Raw genomic sequence first — 22,030 nt, 5'->3', positions numbered from 1 at the left:
TTTTTTTCCTTCTTCTTTCTTTTCATGGGACAATAAGGAAGTCAGGTTTTCTCTGATAACAGAAAGATGTCTGCTAAGATGGTATGAAATGAATCAGTCACCAGCTAGTCAAGCAAGTGCAGCTTAAGTTAATACTTCATAGATAACAGTATGCAAAAGTATGACATGGAAAAGCTTGAAGTTAATCTGTATTTTGCTTAGCTCTGCTGTGATTTAAAACTTATTTTAGTTTGTATTTGTCACAGACTAAGAGTGTCCAGACTAAGGTACTCTATCTTATCTGACAGATAGCAATGGCCTAGCTATTCCAGAGCCTGCTTAATTCTTGCTTTACCATGGAAAGTCAGTGCTGCCATGAAAATGGGAGCTACCAGCTGGCTGAGCCTTTCTCTTGAACTTGTGAATATATTCTTTCAGGGCAAGCACGTATCTGTTGGTCACTTATGAAACTCTGCAGTATTAGGATGTATACCTGCAATGCCGGATCTTCCTTCCATTGACATCTGAGATGTTTTATGCCTTTAATACAGCTGTAAGGCAGGCTGCCAAGTGTAGGAAGGCAGTGCTGTCACTAGAGTATCTTTTACTAATACAGAGGAGAGCAAGACGTATCGGTTTTTAATGGTGCTTGTCAGTCTGCTAAAATGGGCCTGAATTTTCGTATGAGGTACTCCCTTAAAACCCCAGCCCAAACCAAAACCGAACCAAAAACCCCACTCCACAAACCCCCAACAAAACAAAGCATCAAAACCCCTCCATTCATCCATCCTTCTAATTTTTGAAAGTTATTTGTTAAATGCAGTAAGTCGCCAGGGAATTTAAAGAGCCACAAAGGAGTAAAGGTGTACGGTTTTAGTAAATTATGATGTCAAATCCTTCTGTTTTCATGTATACAGGACTTGCGAACCTACAGCAAGATTATTCCTTCTTCCCTTCCTACCCCCATTTGCTACAGGTTAAGCAACAGTTCTTTTGCTAGAACAGCTAAGAGAGACAAGTTTGATGGTTGTAATTACAGCTGGTAGATTTAGTGAATGCTGATACGGGCCATTCAGTGGGGTTTAGCGATATCGGTGCAGATTGTAAGTGGGCCTTGGAGCAAAAGAAGTGCCATTAAACCAAACTGCTTAGTTTTTTTTGCTTGTTCCTACAGCAAAGCTGGTTACTTATCCTTTCTTCCGTCACAGTTCAGAGGAAATTCTCATATGCTGCCTGTTCTCTTGCTGTTGCTTACTCTTCATTTTGTGTTATTGTGCATTTGAAGCAAGCTTTTGGAGTGAAAAGTAATTTAAAGGAATAAGAGAGTGTATGTTGGGCACTTGTCTTTTGGGCAGCAAAGTTGCTGAATGAATCACTGAGGCATGCTTGGAATACTGAGACCTTTTCTACCTATGTAATTTTGTAATTACATAGGTAATTCCTTAAGGGTACATGGTGCAAGAAGAGAGACAACTATTTGGCTATTGAAAGTAATATGAAAGGTACTGCTGCTAAAAGTACCATGGGAAGTCCTTCAAGCCACCGTAAAAAGATGAAATGCATTGTTTCCATAATGACCTGAGTTATTTTGCAGACAGGTCCCTATTTAGCTAGTAATTTCCTGCAATTTTGGGATCCATGTTGGAAATGCAGTCAACTAACTTTTGTACAGGGACCTTCTTTTTGTATATGCATTGTTAACCTGTTGATCTTTATTCAGATAACTGCCTGATTTGATGCAGCAAATTATATCTTTTTTTCTTTAATTAAAGTTAAATGGTTTAAAACTCCAGGTCATGTAACAAGATGGTGAATTTTCGGCCTGTGTTAAGGCTGTGTTTTTTCTTCTTTCAATTTTTGAATGACAATGCATTATTGGCAAAAACTTTAAATATACCTCTTTGTTAAAGTAACTTACCTCTTTTGTGTGGTGCCTGGGTAAGCAGTATCACATGTTTCTGTGTTGGTTTTAATTTACAAAAAGAAAAAAAAAGTAGTTTTTTTGTGAATTAAATTATTGAGATAATCACTAAGTTCTCAGCAGAAAATAAATGTTGGAAATACACATCAGTTTAGCAATTGGGGTCTATTTCACGCAGGACGTAGCTCCAGAAGTACAGCTTCACACTTTTGTTGCTGTTAAATAAAAGCACCTGCTCTAAAGGTGTGTGTGTTAACGAAATGCAAGCCACAAATTACATTAACCATTCAGTAGGAAGAAATAACTTCTATATCTTTAAACTGATGTTATAAAAACATAGGCATTTTTTTTGTGTCTCTCGTCATATTTTGAAGAATAGGGAGAATGATGGGGAAAGAAAATCACATTTCTTCTGAATTAAAGTAATCCAGATGCATTCAAGAGAAGTACCTGACCAGCATAAACCAATGTTGCAGCTTAAAAGTCGAATTCTTTGTTAAATTAACCAGAGAAATGCTATTTAAAGTGTTTATTAGTGTGAGTGTTTGTAAGTGCCTAATAAGGTTGTGCATTTCTGGCTGCATTTAAGTATAATTGCAGCCCATCTCAATGAAAGAAATTCCTGTTTGGCAGCTGCATCCTCAAGTAATGATACAATTTAGTCTAAACTATTCTGAACTTCCGTTTTCTTCAAACAAAGGGGTCTGGTGCAAAATAAAAGTAAAGTGTAACTAAATGTTCTTGAACTATTGTCTACCTTGATTTACACAGGAAGATCTGGTTTTGTAAATTTGGCTAAACTCCTAGTTTCCTTGTTAACTCTTCATAAAACTTTATAGAGTATGGTTTTCTATATTGTCTGTATATTAAAGAAACTGCTTAAAAAGCAAATGCACTGAACTTGCTTTCCTAAAGACTGAAACTTAGTAAATCATTATTTTATTCTCTGATAGTTAATTTTGTTATTTCTTTCAGTCCACTGGTAAGACGTATGCTTGCATTGTGGATGGGGTAGGCAAACTCCATCAGATTCAATGTCACGATATTATGCAGAGCAGAGAGAAGGGGAAGAGAAAGGGATATTAAAACCTTATGTTAGGTCTGAAAGGTAATAAACCTGTGCCTGAATTTATGCCTTTTTAAAAATACTAGCAACTAAAGAAGGGTATTTGTGCTTCTCCGCAACTTGATCTGCTTTCTGCAGATTAAGGTGACTTTCTGTTTTAGTATAGAATAGGTAAAAATTCATGTCAAGTTAAATTTAGGATGTCATATATATTGAAGTGAGATAATTAACTGTCCAGAGAAATGGAGCAGAGTGGAGAACTGAATGAAGGTGGTGGCTTAGTTTTTGCAGCTGTCTTGTTGCCCTAGTGGACAAGGAGTCTAAAACAGGGATGTGCTTCTTTGGGGAGTTGAATTTTCTGTCAGATGTATTTTTACTTGGTAAATGCAGCCACTGAGGTTTGTGCGCTTTGAGGTTGCAACTCATCAGTGTAAAAAAGAAACAAATGGAAAACCAAAATACCCCTCTCAAAGCCTGGAGGAAACTGCTTATCACAGTTCACTTTTTTTTAGGGGGAATTTAGCATACAGCCATATGTTAAAACTACTGCATGGGGGAGCTAGGTTAGTCAAACCTTCAAAATTACCAAAATGTTAGCTAGATTGCTTGCAAAATTGCTTTGTGCTACACTGAAGAATTGCACAGAAATGATCCTGTTCTTGTGAGACCCCACCTGCAGTACTGCATTCAGCTCTGGCATCCCGACACAAGACGGACATGGGCCTGTTGGAGTGAGTCCAGAGGGGCTCACAAAGGTGCTCAGAGGGCTGGAGCACTTCTCCTGTGAAGACAGGCTGAGAGAGCTGAGCTTGTTCAGTGTGGAGAAGGATCAGGGGAGACCTCAGAGCAGCCTTTCAATACCTTAAGGGGGCCTACAGGGGATCTGGAAAGGGACCTTTTACAATGGCATGTAGTGACAGGACAAGGGAGAATGGCTTTAATCTCAAAGAGCAGAGATTTTGATGAGACTTTAGGAAGACATTCTTCACTCTAAGGATGTTGAGACACTGGCACAGGTTGTCCAGAGAAGCTGTGGCTGCCATGGGGCTCAGAGCAGCCTGGTCTAGTGGAAGATGTGTCCCTCTAGTTGCAGGGGGGGTTGAGATTGGATGATTTTTTGAGGTCCCTTCCAACCCAAACCATTCCATGATTCTATAAAAAATTGCTGCCTCTTATTTTGCCAGTGTGTGTGTGCTGAACAGTGTCTGTAAATAATGCTATAGTACAAGAGTAGACTGGATTGTGGAAGCAAACTTGAAGCATGACTTGAGTTTATAAAGAGAGGAGTGGAAGGTTCTAACCACCAAGCACTGTGTAGTTTTGAATCAAAATGTGTGAAGATTTTGTTGCGTTGCCTTCTCAGGGTTTGGGTTTTGGTTTTTTAAGAGGGTGATTAGTGATGGACAGTTACAATGCTATAGGGTTCTGAGGAGGGAGGAGTGAGCTGGTAACAGTGAGCATTAATAATGTGCAAGGCAGGAGTGAACTAACTGGCTCTAGCAAGGAGAAAGGCTGAGGGAGACTGGTAGTTTACTTGAGAGTTAAGTGTTTAAAAGTTGAAGGTATAAGGGGGGGTATTTTTGAATTAGTACATTTGTACAGTATATAAGAATTTTACTGTGAAGATAATTTTTTGTTAAACTTTTAATATGAATTTAGCACTAAGATTAAAAAGAGCATCCCCACTCTACTCCCAAAAAAGAGCAACATACCTGTTTGGTGCATTGATCCTCGAGAATGTGCTTGGTTAGTGGCTGGTTGTTGATATTACCTGGATAAGTGATATTAATGGTAAAAAAGTAATGCTTAGGGTTTTATACTGCTAAAGAGGCCACATGTCAGTAAGTGGCTAATTTTTACAATAAAAATATTTTGAAATATTGAAGCCTTGATTTTCTAAATGCTGTGAAAGACTATTGACTGTTTTATATGGTCATTTCAGAAATGCATCTTCTCTTTTGCATTTGACTCATAACCTTAAGGCATTAAAATGGATCCACCTTTTTTTTTTTTTTTTTTTTTTTTCTGGAGGAATACAACATGCTTAGGGGCTGGCCTTTGTCTGTCATGCATTCCCAACCATGACAGATTTAGCAAGCTGCAGCTGAGAAGTTAGACTAGTTTGTACTTTCTGCTGCTTGTGCCAGGGAAAAGGCTATTGTTTTCACTGGAGCACTGGGATGTTCATTACTTTGATTCCAGAAAGCATACGGGTTTGCTGCTGCTTGTATTTTCAGTCAAAGAATGCAGGCAAGAACAAACAGAAATCCTAAGAAAGAGCGTGTTGTAGATTCTCTGCAGTGCAAAGATGCAGGTCCTTCTGAAGTGGAAGCGGAGAGTCCGGTGGTAGTGCTGGTAAGAACTGTTTAAACAAGGTGCCTCTTCTCTTTAGTAATTCCAGTTCTGTCTGCCAGTGGAAAACGGCTTTATTTGACACTAGTGAGAAGTTCCAGCACTTGTGAAGAAGGTGTGTTTAAGATTTAGGTTTGATTCTTTGTGTATTGTCTGCCTTTTTAATTAAGTTTTGCTGTTCTGTTTTACCAAATCCTTGGTTCTCTCTGGGAGTGACTTTGGAATTTGGTTTTCATACTAGCTGCTTTTCAGTGTCTGTTCTATGTAGCATAGTTGTACAGCTCTTTGAAGCTAGCATGAAAACTATTTGTGCTGTAAAATACATTCTAGCACCTCTATTTTTTTTAACTGCCAGCATATCTTTCAATTAAAATATATTTGAACTCTCCAAAGACTGTGTGTGTAACAGTTAAATTTTACTTAAATGTTCTAAGAACTGTCTAAATAATTCAGGTGTACTTCTGTTAAAGGATCTATTTTTCAATGCCTTCAATGCACATTATTTAGGTATTTAAAGTAGCTTCCAGTGAGGGAAAAGGGAATTATTTCTGTATGTGGGGGAAGTAATCAAATAAGAACTTTTGGGGGGTTTGTTTTTGTTATTGCTACACACTTAGTTCTGTTGGAATTCTAGTAGAACAGCGAGAGAACATAATAAGCAAGCTGTAATGGATCCACCAACTCTCTCAAGCTAGGACAATAAACTCTTTTCAAGTAACAGAGGAGGATTGTTAAACTAATAACTTTTATATCAGTAGAAGGAAGTACTTTGATAGTTCTTACTAGAACTCCAATTTTACTTAGTAATATCTCATACTTAATTGCTTCATTAAAAGGATGACTGTCTCCTCTTTATTCCTCTGGCTGTGGTTTAAGCTAGTGGGAGCTGGGATCCTCAAATTATGCTTCCCCCCTTTTATTACAGCTTCATGTTATGCATTTAAGAATCAAATTAAACCATTTTGTCTATCTATATTGAGTAATACACATCTGTAACTTTATGGGAATTGTTCCTGATTATAACTGAAAGTTTACATTTGTGTTAGTTACATTTTTTTACACTGTTTTCTTTAGTTCTGTTCTATTCAGAGCAGTTGTTAGTAAAATGTGGTGTTTTTTTGTTTTTTTTGTTTTGTTTTTTTTTTTGCATGGGTGTGTTCTGATTTCTGGTCCAGATTTTCATCAGTACAATATGAGCTAATCTTATGTGTGCTTTCCTGCCTTTGGAATGTTTAACTTTATTTAGAACTGTTTCTATTCCCCCATGAATACTCGGAGAGGATATTAGTGTTTCTGCAGATACTTGGAGTACTGTGGTTGATCAGCAAGCAATGTACTTGAAAACAAACCCAGCTGTAAAACATTACTGTGTTTAACTATAACCATTTATAAAGTACATCCTTATAATTTTCCAGGTGCTACTTCATTTTATGTTCACAGATTAATATACCCCCAGTATCTGCCCTCCCTTTTTTTCATTTTCAGATGGTGTGTGAAAAGGTCAATATTGGAAGGGAAGAACATTTAGGTTCTACATAGGTCACATAAAAAAAAAAGTCTTCATTGTCATTTCAGTTGCTATTTTGGTCTTAATCTGTTACATATATAGACAAGTGTATATATGGCATATAATTACAGACTGTATAATATCCCTTATTGCTTGTGCTTTTGTCTGGTTTATTGAGAAAAAATAGATGAAGGACACTTTCTGTCAAGTGTACTGCCAGGTGCAAAGGAAAAAGTAGGGTGCTATGTTCCGTTTAACACTGACATTTGGGTCCATTTTGATTTCATTTGGTGGTGACGTTGCAGTAGATTTCTACTGCCACAGTGAAACTAGATACTTTCTCATTGGTATAGGGTGTGCTGAGGTAATAAGACTGATAGTGTTGCTAATTGGTGTAACAAGTGTAAACAGCAGAACTTCTTGAAACCTTATAATTGTATTGGATAGCAATCCTCAAAAACTTACTCTAGTAATACTTTTCATCAGCTGTTGCCTAAAACATTTGTTTGCGGATGGATGTGTCCCTTTCGTAAGGGTGTGATTTCCCTAGCACTCAAGACTTTTGAGTTTTCTTTATGGAGATGAGAAAGAATCAGCTGTCAGGACTTGAAGGAAGCAACAGGTTTTTGTGATATTCATTTAGTTCTTTTAAATGTAGTTCACAGTCTACTTAGAGTGTTGAGGGAACTGAGTATTTGTAACTGTAAGCACCCCATGTGATATTAGAACACTGTCGTTTCATGGAGCACTGTGCCTGAGTTAACTTTTCCTGGAGAGGTGAGTAGGTTCACAAGAGGAGTCATCTGTTTTCAGTGCCAGTGTGTATTACGTGTGCTCTCTCGTTTTCCTGCGATTTGAATTAGATGTGTCATAACTTTGCTTTTGAGGTTAACAAGAAAGGAGGGCCCATGGAAAAAGCATTTAGATTTTCTACATGATGCCTCAAAACCTTACTTGGGATGAAATGCTTTTGTGCTAGCTGTTGTAGAAGTTACCAAATCAGTATGCATGATGTCTAGTTGCATTTTGATGGTCAGAAGCAGTACCTGCTTAGCAAATCAGATGTTTCTGGGAAGCTGGAACTTCTGGAGGTCATCTCTCTGCTTGGACACACACTGGCAGTGTAAAATGTAAGACAGCTGAGCTGCTCCTCTCTCCAGCAGCATATTGCTCAAGTCTGATTCTAGTACTAGAAGCTTCTGTGCTGGTAAGAGGACTTTATAGGACGCAGCATGCTACTTTGGTAAAACAAATCACAGAGGAGGCTTGAAATTAAACAAGTGCGACTGCATCCATATTATCAACCTGAGGTAGATACTAGCAATACAGGTCTTATCAAAATGTTTACGCTTTGAAGAGTGTTCTTGTGTTTAAATGGACCTTCACCATCAACAAAATACTTCTTATAAAGAAAAGCATAATGCTTTGTAATTTAGACTGCATTCACTGGGTTTTGGAAACCTCCATTCTCTTCTGTCACAGCCCCTGTGAAGGCCTGGGTGAACAATAGAACAGCAGTTTTCAGGCCTTCAGGTTAAACTGGAGGGGAAAAAAAAAGTTAATTACTGTTTTCTAAAAAAAAACAATGAAACAGTGCAAAAAAGCCTGTGTAACTGTCTGCTCCTGGTACGGGTTTGCTCTGTGTCTGTTGCCCCAATAGGGACTTCTGACCTATTTCTGTAAGCATGAGAACAGGTGACTTAATGCATTTCATTCTTTCACATCCTAGTGACTTAAAAGTTTTGGGGTTGTCAGTGAAAGCATATTGTTGCTAAATGTATGCACAATGGTAGGGTTTTTTACATAAGCCTATAGCAGCTTATTTGCTCCCACTGCCCCCACAGTTTGCATCACAAAGTTAACCATACCTAAGAAAGGCAATGATGAGTATTGTAATATTTAAGAACAAACTATAGGATAGGTATAATATTTTGAATGGATTTTTAAGTTGATTAAAAAAAATAACCCAACCTGGGCAGTTTATTTTGAGTTTATTGTGATTGTCAGATAATAAGATAAAAGGAGTCGTTACCCATGTTTAGATTAAATAGTCATATTATTTGTCTAAAGTGGGTTGCCTCATGCCAGTGTTGAGAAATGGGTAATACCATATATTCATCAATTTATATTCTCTCTTGCCTGCTAGTGCTTGTAGCTCCGTTCTTCTCTTTATGGGCACTTGTTAATTTGCAGGTGCATGCACCTTTTCATAAGGTAAATGATGTTCTGTAATACAAGGCTAACAGTACCCACTGTGCTTAACCTGACCATCCTTTGTTTTGTGGGTAGGTAACAGGAAGATAACGTTTATCTTAATTTAAACATACAAGAAAAAATTGACTATATTATCTTTTTCTGTAATATATAATGTAGACAGTCATTAAACTCCTGACTGAAAATTCCTTTTATCTGATGGCTTTTGACACTGCTTGTCCAAATATATAAACTCTGTTCTGGCAGATTAAAATGGTTAGCATGTGGGTGTCAGGATTGCTGTTTTGAAATGCTTCTTACTTCCGCAAGTTTCCATATCTGTAACACACCAGCAAAACCCGAAGTGATGCAGCAGATACTTTAATGTTTTATCTTCCTATAAATAAGGCATTAGCCAGCTCGAGTGCTGGACTCCATGAAGCCCTGTGCTCTTAGCTTTTTCTTAGATACGGAAATAAAAATGTTGTTCTTTGCACGTTAATAGGAAGACTTGAGCCTTGTTTTAAAGACAGACTTTTAGTGCCTCTACACTTGATTTTGCAGTTTTGACTGGGCTGAGTTTTATCTGTATCAGCTGGTCCATAAATCATATTCAATAACACCGTGCCTACCCAGCGTCTTCTCTTTTATATTGCATTAAATAATAGACCGGAAAAATCTTTTTTTTTTCTGAAGAAGAGCTTGAGAGAAATTTGCTTCCTTGTGCTCTTGTGGGTTTGGCCAACTGCCAGTATCAGTGTGCTGTTTATTGTTTTCTTTTTTCATATCTGATTCAAACTGATAAAACATCCTGTTCCCTTTGAATCTGACATATGACTTAAGAAAGAAATGACTAACGCTTTGGAGAAACCTGAGGAGACAAATTCTTCATGAATTTTTACAGAAATTGTATTTCTGCAAATCAGATACTTTACTGATTAAATAGGAAATGGTGTCGTTTTCTGGTACCACTAGCTACCTCTGTGTTCTGTTGACCTAGAGGAAAGGTGTATGTAAAGGACTTCAGCCCCAGAGAGCTTTCGATTCTTTAAAAGCTTCAAACAAAGGAGGATTCTGTTTTAATCTGTGTTTGCAGCATGTAAGCAAAATGTAAGCAAAGCATATTTCTGTTAAGATTCTTTTACCAATTTTATGTTTGTGACTTTAGGATAGAGTTACAGTTTTGTGACTCTAGGGTAGAGTGAGCTAAATGGTCCACCCACTTCAGCTACAGATGACTGCATGAATATAAACTTAAGCCTTTTTTGATGGACATTGGTGTAAGTTTTTGGCTTTGTGATAAGGAATGTTCATGAACAAGAGTAGATGTAGCAGCAGCTGTGGCTCAGCTGCTAAGTTCTCAAAACGTGCTGGCGTACAATATACAGTGACCTGAAGAGCCATTCTCCATCTCCTCTGAGGAGAAAGATGACAAGCTCAGCATAAGCATTTTTCACTGTAGCTCCTAGCTCTATTGGTCTGTGCTGAGCCTGTCCAGTGTGATTGTAAATAGTACGCATTTTTGTTGACAAAGCTACATTTCAGTCATCGTTTTTTTGTAATTTGTTTTCAAGATTTTGCTCTTTTGGCCTTTTCAGCTGTTATGCTCTGTTATGTTCTTGCATCTTTCTTAACAGTAAAATTGGTGTGTAATAGATATGAAGGAATCTCAAGTAACTTTTTAATAGCCTGTGAACGAAGCTTGAGAACTTTGGTAATTTTCTCTAACTAAAGCTTTCTCATTCCTTGAAAAAACAGGTATGTTTGATTGACTTCTGGATTAAGAAACTGTTTCCTGTAATGTTTCTCATTAACACTATTAATATACTAATGATTGATAGCAGTTACTGCTAGATATAAAGGTATTTCTTCTGTGTAGTACAGCTGGAACATGAAAGGTTATTAACGTAAGTTGTGCAAAGATACATATAAATCAGATATTCTCTGATTACCTGTAATGATGGCCTAATTTGGCCTTGATGCTGCTATTATGTTTAATATATCTCTCTTGGAAATCAGCATCACTGATCTTAAGAAAATATCAATTGAAAAGTCTCTTGTAATTGCCACGTGTGAAAACAGGAGAAGGTAATTTCATGTCTGATTCTGTGATGCTCAATTTTAGCTGCCGGAAGTACAAGCTAGATCATAACTTCAGTTCTGCATTAGTTTGCGCTCTCGAGGCAATGCTGTCTGATTGAGTGCTCTCTCTAGATGTGCTTTGCCAGCTGACCACTTAACAGAATGCTTGGCAGGGTGAAGGTTTTTCTCTGCCTGATTGTATACAGCCAGCTGTAATGTCTTGACAGTAGTATAGGCGTTAATGTTGAATCAGTGCATAATAACTGAAGAAAGCTACTTGAACAATTAAGAGGAAGCAGATGGCCTGTGGGAATTTTTATCAAACAGAGAGGAGGAATGTCAATTAGCCTACCCCTACTGCAGGTTACTACTGAATTAAAACAAAGCTCAGTCTTAGCTTTGAGCTAAGATTGTTTCAGTCATTGCTTTAATCCCAGATCAGAGCTTTTGGGGCAGTATCAAGCAAAGGTAACCACCAGTGTAAGAGACTAGTCATTTCTTTCTATTTTTTTTTTTTTTTTTTTGCAGTGAGTATACATAATGTGATTATTCTGATATGCTCTGACTTGGTGTGTTTTGTAAAGCAGTTCTGTCTCTTCCTTCTGAACCAACTAGCATGCTTGTCTCTGTAATTATCAGTTGCACTTATCCATATGCCATAGTGTGACATAAAGGCTACATTTTGAGTACTGTATTCTGCCAATTTTTTAAGAGTAATTTCTGAAAATGATCAACAATTGGAACTTTTCCTCAATATACGAGACTTTTTTTTATTTTTCCCCTAGGCAAAACCAAAGCTCATAGAACCAATAGACTATGAAAATGTCATCGTGCAGAGGAAAACACAGATTTTGAATGATGCTTTACGTGAGATGCTACTGTTCCCTTATGATGACTTTCAGGTAATTCAATCCCCTCCCCCCTCCCCTCAGCACCCCCGCACCCCCCCCCTCCCCCTTTGTTTTGTGTGTGTGTTTTTTTTTGTTTGTTTTTGTTGTAAAAGATTTTTAGCAGTAGTAATCATAAGATGATAACTTCCCATTTCTTTGTTTCTTAACTGTCTTTAACTACAAACCACCATCCCCCTACTCTTTGCCATGAGTCCCTTTACACTGCTCAGTTTATTCTGCTGGGTTAGATAAAAAGAAATAGGACAATTTCTTCGTTTGTCCAGATTATGAGGTCTGTCTCTGCAACTCAGCAATCTTACTGCATTTTGAAATAGGTGATCAGTCATTTTTAGACATTCCTGCCACTTCCTGACCTAAGAAATAGTGCTATGTTTGCTCAAAAAAAAAAATAAAATAATCTGCTTTTTGTCATGCATTAATTCCTAAATTGATTTTCTCCCCATTATTAACAGTGAAGGGTATGAACCTTTTCAAATCAAAGCTGTTACTCTCAGCCACATGTTATCAGCCAAAATTGGGTTTTGGCAAAATACCCATTGTGTAACAGGGCTTTCACTTGATAAAGCCAGACTTAAGCAAAATTTGCTATCATCTTGATGTATTTCTGTGAAATATATGTGTTTATCTAAATAAAGAGTTTATTTAAGTACAGGTGGTTTGAATCTTGTCGTAGATCCAGTTAGAATAATGACCAAACATCTTACAGACTGGAGTTGCTGTAAATAGTGAGGAAAGTCTCTCGCACACATGCCCATACCTGCAGTCAAAGTATCTATCTATATTTGAAAAGTATGCAGACATCTGAACTACCTATAAATTAACTACTTCTGTGTCATAGTTGAATACCTTAGAATTATTCTTTAGAAACCTACCTGAAAACTGATTATTTAGCCAAATAGTTGAAGCTAAATTTATGTTTATAATGGGAAAAGTTGGTGATGAGTTGGTGTATTTCTACAGAAGGACGTATAAAGTCCCATAAAAGGCATATGTTGAGTTTTTCATTAATTCTTTTTGTTCTATTAAAGTATTTACCTGAGTGCACCTGGACTCTGTTTTTAATATAGACTGTGTGGTTCATTTTCACTCATTCTTACAGGAGTAACTACTATTAGCCTTCCCACTCTGAGCTAGAATTTTTGGTTTTGCAAGCTGCAGGTATTTAGAGAGTAGTTTAGGCTTCATGTGTTCTCAGCCACATGTGAAAGCTTGAAGGACTGCAAGTAAGACTTCTTATGAAAGGAAGTTGTACTGCCTGTGAACATTATGTAATTATATTAGTGTTCAAATACTAGATCACTCATGATGATAGCCTACACAAGGTGTTGGCTTGTGACTGAAGAGCTATCCCACCCAGATCCCCTTCTACAGTGTCACTCTTCGGTATCACAGATCAAGAGGTATCAAGGATACTTCTGCCAAGTATACTTGTCACCTAATTGACTAGTTCACTTGGGGTCGTTTTGGTGTATAGCTCCGAGTTATCAATGGGGAAGAAACAATGGAGAAGAAGCAAACCTGTCAAGAATATCCTCAGGCATTTTGTTTGAGCAGTCTGGGGGATGCCTCTTCTGCAACTCTTAAGCTTATGCCTATATGAACGAAGCTAGTCCATAGTTATCAGTCTGCTCCTTTAAAGGGAATGACTGAATTATGTTTATAAACTGTAATGCCTTTTGTCACCCTTTGTTTGGATTCCATGGTCAGATTTACATAGCAGCTGTCATTAAAGTGCGTATTACATCAGAGGATTTCCTTCAGGTAGCCATAATTTTGGAATAGTCAGATTTCCTGTTTCTTTATCCCTTTTCACTATAAGACCTGAACGCACTTTCTGGTTTTCCATCTTGGAGTCAGCTGGCATTGGCTCTACTGGACACAGGGGAAGCTTCTAGCAGCTCCTCTCAGAAATCATCGCTTTAGTCCCTTCCCTACCAAAAACTTGCCACGTAAACCCAATACAATCTTGATAGAACTAAAGGTTGATTTCGTTGATTCATGTTTGCAGCATTGAGTTCTGTATAAACTGTGACCTGGAAAAAGGCCCACGATAGCCACACATGTATACATTTCTTTTAAATTCTTAAGTACACATTGTGCTAAGACATCCCACTACAAAATATGTGGTTGTCTCTAGGCAGTTCTTTAGTGTCACCTACAAGCATGTTTGCCTTAATGAGAACCCTGCCCATCTTGCTATTACTTTGTCCTAAAGCATGAGGAAGGGGGAGTAACATGACTCAGAAAATTGCATGCCAGATTTTAACATTGGTGAAATACGTTATTTTTTAACATCAGAAGCAGAGCCATTTGCTAAAACTATCAAGAATATGAAAACACCTTCTAACCTGAGATAAGTAAAATGGGAAATCAAATTTCAAACAAGTTACGCATTCCCAGATCCTAAGTAATGCTAGGTCTCACTAGCAACCACAGCCTTGTGACAGAAAGACTGGAAATCTTAAACTGCATCCATTACAGTCTGCACTGGTTGTGGGCAGATTCACTTTCCTTATTCCATCAGGTTTTGATTAGCAACTACTCCTTGGCTGTGAGATGTGGTGAAATGTCCTTTCTGCTGTGACTTTCTTTGAAGTTTCAGCACTTAGAGATACAATCCTAAATACCTGGTATTTGCTCAGGAAGTAGTATAAATAAAAGAGTCTGCAAATTGTGTGCCTTAGTAGTGCATGTGAATCCTGGCTAGTGTTTAAAGCAGTCTTTCATAGATTGACAGCACAGTAATTTAAAGTTTGGGGGGGTTTGTATTTAATCTTCTTTGAGAGCATGAGACAGTTTGTAGTTCCCGATGCTTCCATAAATCACATGGTAGCTCAAACCCAGAGAGTTGAAACAGTTCAACCAGTGTAGTTGTGAAGAAAGTTTGTAGAGAAGACAGTCCTTCCTGATTTTTCTCTTGGAATATGATGTACAAATTTAAAGGAGTCTAAGGCTTAATTCAGTGCTGGTCTGAGAAGCAGAATTTCATGGTCACAGAGAGATTTCCTGCTCTGTGGTAGCCTTTTGATGCCTCTCTGAACTCTGGCATAAGATAGGAGTAAGTTCTGACTTGATGGGCTGAAGTGTATGCTTCAGTTGTCTAGGCCTTCTTCATAAATCATCAGTATAATAGTGCAAGTCCTGTATTTTTCTTGCTGGCTGAGATCTGCAGTTGAATTATTATGGTGTGGGTTTATTACTTTTCTTGAGTAATAGCTTTTGTATGTAGTAATAACACTACCTTAATGCCTGTCTTCAAAATATTTGAGGTATGTTGTCAGGGTGGAATTATTTTACCAGTATTTTCTTGCCCATGTTAATAAAATAGAGGAAAACACTTTTCTATGGCATCTCTTTCTTAGTGATTCCAATCTTGCCCTTGTTGTGAAAGAGCATGTTGCTGGCCTTTGAATGAAAGCAAATCCTCATTAGCTCTGAAACAGTGTATTCACAGGATGTTTTCTGCTGAGCTTCTGTCTCAGTTATAGTGATATAACTGATGTTATAATGTATCATATTTCCTTTAATTTCAAGTTTCGTTAATTGTTTTTGTTATTTTTCAGACAGCATTATTGAAGCGGCAGAGTCGATACGTTCGTTCAACAGTTCCTGAAAACGCAGAGAAGGAAGCCCAAAGCTTATTTGTAACTGAGGTAATATTGGAATGGCACTTGGCTCTGTGTAATAACAATATTATACCTGAATTATTTTTCTTCTACTTCACTTACCATTTAAGACACAGGGAAAAAAACCCTGAAAAATAATTAAATATTTATTACTATTTACTTGTCAGTGACTTAAAGGGAAAATTCCCTGGAAAACCTAGTGTTTTTTCTATTGGTGGCTGGAAAAGAAGTATTACAGGATAGCTTTGAAGAATTTTGTTGGTGTTAAGAGTTTTGTTTGTTTGGTTTGTTTGTTGGCTTTTGCAGATTCTTCTCCCCCACCTTCTTTATGCTTTTGGCTTTTCCAGATGAACATGTGTGATTTCCATACATAATACTAGGAGCAATAGTGAATCTGGAATGAATCATTGTGACTTGTTTTTCCTGATAAAGTGTTTCACCCCAGTTCTTAGTTTGTTTGTAATAATCTTGCACGGTTTGCTGGAACAGAGGTATTCTTAACTGTAACACTTGTAGAGGCCAAAATTCATTTTGGCTGCTCAATCTGTATGATATATGTAGAAGAAACATCTTCAAATCTGAAGTTTCTCACAACTACTTTCTTATGTTGGCACTCTCTTGGTTCTGACTATGATGTGTTTAAAATTTTTGTCTTTTTTATATTACCTACTGGTTTTCTACTGACGTGCTTTAAGCTGGTATCTTAAGATCTAAACCAAGTAAATGTCTTGTAATTCCAAGAAGACTGAAGGAGCTCCAAATAGCTGAATATACCTCAAACCTCAGAGTGATACAATGATACATATCCTTAATACCTGACCTAAACAATTCTAAGATAAATATGAAGAAGGTAAACAAGGAGGGAGGAGTGTTGTTGGTAATTCATACAGTTTAATGAGTTTCTGTAGAAACAATAGCTTGGCAAATACTGATTTTTGTATTTTGAAATATAAAGAAAATATTTTGAATTAGTAGATATTATGTTTGTGTACAAGTAAGTCTATTCATGTGACATATAAACTTTTGTACTATATGGTTTCTGGCAGCAGATGTTGTCAGTTTTATCTTACTTCAGTCAAAGCCAAGATAAATTAGTACTTTTATGTTGTAGCAATACGGGTGAAGTAAAATGGTATTTCCTGTGATCTGGACCAGAGAGTAATGACATAATGGCTTTTCAACAGCTGCAACCGTGCAGTGTGAATTTAAATATTAATTTAATTGCACTAGAGGTATCAATATAAGGAAAAGATCTTTTTAGTTTCTGTGTACCAGTACACATGAAATGGAGTATTTTCTTTTGATAAGGTATCTCTGTATGTCACTGCTGACTTTCTAAAGGCTCAGTCATGTTTTCAGCTTCAGCGAAATGCTACTTCAACTTTTCAGACAAATGAAGATGGTTAATCCAGATGAGCGTATTCACCATTTTCTGGTTTTATAGTATACACATCTAGCAGATGTTAACATCCTACTGAAATATAACATTTGCTGCAAAAAGCTGTATTGCACTAGACTATTGCAAAAGAAGGGAAGTATACAGAGCTTTCAGAGATCGACATTTAACCATTGTAGTTCATAAAAAGCCATATCTCAAGAGGGGTTTTGTGCATGTAGGGAATGCTGTTAATTCTCTTCCAAATAATATTGGTATTTGGTTTTCATTAAAACAGTGCATTAAAACCTACAATTCGGACTGGCATGTTGTTAACTATAGATACGAAGATTACTCAGGAGAGTTTCGACAGCTTCCAAAGTAAGTACGTTATTTAGTGGTATAATAAAGATTCTGCATTTGTGAAGAAACTTTAACTGTGTTTAATATAAATGTATTTATAACAGAAATGTATGAATACATGTAATATGTATCTTAAAGTATGTTATATCGATGTTTAGTAGTCTGTAGAGATGATGAAGATTTTTTGGATAGAATTAATATTAATGAACTTTAGAGTGTAAAATCTTGTTAAACCATTTTCTGGAAAGATACTGTAATAATAAATACTGCCTTATTAATAGACAGGTCAAACCAAGAAATTGTATGGTTGACAATGTGAAATGTAAACATGAAAACTAAAACAAGCTAATGTTTAGATGAAGCTAAAATGGCAATATCCTGTTTTTGTAGCTTCAAAGGCAGCTTTTGGAACTCCTTCTAGGAGGTTAGGGAATAGAACCTAACTGAGATGGTTAGAGCAAGTGTATGAACTACTGCAGATTTTCACAGGATGATTCAAAGCAAAACCTAATTTACATATTTTACAGACTTTCTAAGCCATCTGCTAGAGATATCTTTTCCAACATTTTAAAAATTTCATAGTGAGATTATAGAGATTGGACCCTTAACTTGAAATATCTGGGAGCAGATGAATACTCTGAATCCCACAACTCTGGAATATATGTATCTTCCCTACCTATTCCCCTGCATCTGTCAGTTAAGAAATAGCTTTCTTTCCCTATGAAAAGTGCTGATATACTCACAGGTTTTGTAAAAATCAGTACAAGGTTTTTATTACCAGAACAGGAATCATGATAGTCAGTAGAAATTTAAGTAAACACATTGTTCTAAAAAGAGCCAATGGTTCCCGGTATGAATTGTTGCTCCTAAGATACTAGGAGTGCAGTAAATGAGAAGGTAATAGGTTCTCTTGAAATACACAGAAGGACAGTGAGAAGCAGAACAATAGAAAGACTCTGGGCAAATGTGCAAATTAGGAACATTGCTGGCAAAGAAAGGCATTTCATGAAAAATACATGCTTTTACTCAGTTATTTGTGTGCTTTTTCCCCTTCAATTAAGATAAGAAGTTCTTTTTTTTAATAGCTGTAAGGTATTTAACATCACAAAATTTCTAGTATTTTAGAGGCTTTTTCTTTCCTAGTAAAGGGACAAAATCGGAGAAGCTTCCAGTTCATTTATATGAAGTGGATGAAGAAGCAGATAAAGATGAGGTGAGATAACAGTAATTCCTTACTTTCTCTTGCTTTCAGTAAAGAATGTTGGGTAAGGAGAGGTTACAAATTGGGATAAGTTTTGATATCAATAAGTGAAAACAGAGATTAGCTTGAACAGCAAATACGGTTATTTTACTTCTCTCCTTTCTCCTTGTATTCTTGAGATCTGTCATGTGAGTAGAACAAGTTTTGGCAGATGGTGAAATTGAAGTTTTAGTACTTGATAAAAAATAGCGTAAAACGTGACAGATTTTATGAAAGCTGCTTTTGTGTAGATGGGCATATAGATAGAAATGTTTCATGCAGTTTAATCACGAAGATGACTAAAATTATAGGTCAGTCTGTTCCAGCATGACAGTACACACACTTAAGCATATGTGACAATAGGATACAGTCACAAATTAGCTTGTCACAAATTTGAGTATAGGATAAAAGGTCCATCATGGAAACAAAAGGTATAGTAATTGAATAAAACTCTAAGGTATTTTCTTTTTTGTTATTGGCTTAGGGAAACCAGAAATCATAGCCTCAAGCAATTTTCAAGTATGTTTCCAGTGTCAAAGACCTTTTTCAGTAACTGCTTCTGTTATTTTTGTGATTTAATTAATTTTTACCACACCCTGTTTCAAAACAGAGTGTTTGAATGCCAGTGTTTTCTTTTCTTACAAGTACTTGAACTCTTGCATCACAGAAAAGAATTAAAACAAAAAAACAACTTTTTTTTTTTTTTGTGGTTTTCACCTTTTGACAAGTTACTTTGCTTCTGAGGCACTGCTGCATATGAAATAGAAGTTTGTTACAAGTTTTCCTGGATTAAATGTGAAAAAGTAGTTTAGGGAGTGCATTTGAGTAGGTAGATTCCTGAACAGATAATCTTAGGATACTGTTTCTTCAGCACTACTATTAAACTGCACTGTGATATTCAGACAAATAATTTGACGCATCTGTATCCACATCTTCCTATTTGTAAGATGGGAATAATTATGATTTCTATTATGCTGAAATTAAAAAGACTTGTCATTACTTAGTGTGACAACAATGTTTTAGAAAGCAGTTAAGCATCAGAAAAGAAGGTGATACGACAGACTAGGATTGGTCTAGGAAAAAGACTTATGGGTAGAGTTAGTTAAACACTGAAAAACTGTAGCTTGCCTGTTACCAGGTGCTGTGTGTTTTACTAGGAAGTGGAGAGGACTTCCTGTTTCCTTCTACCCAGTTTCCTGTTAGAGCAGGCAGGACTGTGATATCTTTCAGAGAAACAGTCACTGAAGAAGAGGTTTGCTGCTCTTTGAGTAACTTAAAATATAAATATAAGACAAAAGCATGTTAGGAAAAAATGGGAGCTTATTGGGAATAGGGAGCATACATACCACATAAATCCTTTCCTCAAGGGAAGCATTAATGCAAGAGGTCTTTCTTTCAAGCATCAACATTTTTGTATGCCAAAAAGCATACATGCAAATCTTACACTAAAAGTTGTTTGGTCTTCATTTTGTTTATCTTTTATTTCTGGTGGGTTTTTTTGTTTCTTTGGCTTTGTTTGTTGTTTTTGGTTTTTGTTTTTTGTAAGAAAGCTGGTTTGTTAAGAGAATGATAGAAAACAAAAAGCTACAAGTGATTAAAAATTGAAGGAAAACCGGATAAAGATTAGTTTAATCTTGCATTGTTAAAAAAGGAGAGAATTACCTTTCCAAACCTAATTGGGGCTATCAGGCCATCAGGTTGATGTTTGTAAATGGAATTTTTAACTCATCCTGGTGTATGGTATCAAGATATGGAATTGTTTTTGTTGAAACAGTCGCTGTTGAAGTAAATTTTGGAGCTGAGTTTGTGGGAAAGATCATTAAAAAAAGTGAAGCACAGTGTGCAGCAGTAAAAATAAAAGTGAGGAAATTAACTTAGCAGTTGGAAACAGGAAATATGTTTTCAATGTAAAATTTGTATGTTAACAACTGGGTTCTGGGTTCCTTTGTATTAACAGATGGTCAGCTGGAAATGTTCAGTAGTTTTTTGGCTCTGTAGGCAGGAATTCTGCCTGAGAGAAAGAAATGGTGTAACTAGAGACACTCAAATGGCAGTCAGGTTTTTTGTTAGAAAACCGCATGCAGCTCAACATAGTTGGGAAACAGTTCACTTCCAAGACGTAGGGTTGGGAAAAAGAGCCTTAATAGAGCTAAATCTTAATATTTGTTAACACAGGTAACGAAGGAATTCTTGTCAGGTGATCCTATGTATGGTTTGTGAAACTACAGAAAAGCACTGGTTGTTTCGTGCCAAGTTTTGATGATAACTCATCATCTACTCATCATCTTCCACTCATAAAGGTGGTTCTAAGCCATCCTTTCCTTGGGGATAACTCCCACCAGCAGAGTTGGAGAATCATAGTTGGAAATCCAGTGTGTTAAGTTGCTGTCTATGTATACTGTATAGGGAAAAATGTTGTCTAGTTAATAGAGCAGGGATGGGGGCTAATGACTTGAAAATGTGAAGCAAGTGGACTGTATTGTTTGGACAGCAAGACTCACTGGGGCATGTGAAAATTTACTATTTCTGCTCTTGTGCTTCTGGGGCATTATGTCAGATTCTCTGATAGTTGGTGACCATGTCATCCTTACTGGGCCTAACTTCCACAGTATCAAGCTGACTGGAATTTTGTAGGGAACAGATTGTTGCAGCTTTGGCCTTCTGTTTGCAGTTTTTGGAAGTTCACATGTGCATATGAATATGCAAGCTAGACAGACTAAATAGGCTGTAGGTAAACTAAGTAGTTTTTTAGTAAGTGTAAACTAAGTTTTTTACTAAGTGTAAACTAACTAACATTTTTACAGAATGTTCCTTGAATTAGTTCCAGAAACTTATTCATATTATTGCAAAATTTGGTTTTAATGTTCAGTTGTTGAACTAATGACTCTGTCCCCCACCATGTAATCATTTTTTGTTGTATGATCTCTTAATAGCTGAGAAAAGGAGTTATAAAAAGTAGTTGAGGCACTTGAAGAAGTTTTTTGGTTTTGTCTTCGACTGGATACCCAGCTAATTTTGAATGTTTGGATAATAATTCATCAGGAATATTTCTGCTCTAGATGGTTGAAAATCTTCCCACATGTTTAATTCATTAAGGGTGTTTTTTGTGTCAAAATGGGTTACATCAACTGAAAACAATGGTAAAGGCAGTTTGGTACTATTCTAAAAGATTACTTGAACTGAGGACTTAATACTTATTCTGTGGCACTTACAAGTTTGACATTTTGTTTAGTTTTGATAGTAGAGTACTGCTTTTTGGTAGTTGTTAACATCCTATGGGTATTGATACAGGTACTGAGTTCCACCAGCTGGCATATGGAAGTGGTATGCCGGCAGTGCCAGTGGGTGTGATGCATGATGCATGCATTGGATCTGCTGTTTGTGAACTTGCCATTACTACCAAGTTTGGTCTTGC

At 36.7% G+C, this 22,030-nt stretch overlaps 1 protein-coding gene across 19 annotated transcripts in view; it reads left to right on the top strand.

Moving 5' to 3' along the window:
- Positions 1-22,030, top strand: part of DOCK9 (dedicator of cytokinesis 9) — a 112,990-nt gene that overhangs the window by 24,207 nt on the left and 66,753 nt on the right. For 13 of the 19 annotated variants that reach the window (XM_062624658.1, XM_062624656.1, XM_062624663.1 and 10 more), the window contains exons 2-5: positions 11,886-12,002; positions 15,575-15,664; positions 17,311-17,393; positions 18,519-18,588. In XM_062624658.1, coding sequence (XP_062480642.1) covers positions 11,886-12,002; positions 15,575-15,664; positions 17,311-17,393; positions 18,519-18,588 — 360 coding nt within the window. Of the gene's footprint in view, positions 1-5,045; positions 5,322-11,885; positions 12,003-15,574; positions 15,665-17,310; positions 17,394-18,518; positions 18,589-22,030 lie in introns of those variants that run through there. The other 6 variants (XM_062624659.1, XM_062624662.1, XM_062624657.1 and 3 more) reach the window with 1 other exon arrangement.

Source organism: Pezoporus occidentalis, unplaced genomic scaffold, assembly GCF_034315485.1.
Source record: "Pezoporus occidentalis ecotype Australia unplaced genomic scaffold, CSIRO_AGI_Poc_V1 ctg27, whole genome shotgun sequence".
Classification (NCBI taxonomy): domain Eukaryota; kingdom Metazoa; phylum Chordata; class Aves; order Psittaciformes; family Psittacidae; genus Pezoporus; species Pezoporus occidentalis.
Note: the sequence above shows the minus strand (reverse complement) of the source record. Positions and strands in the feature narration are given on the sequence as shown.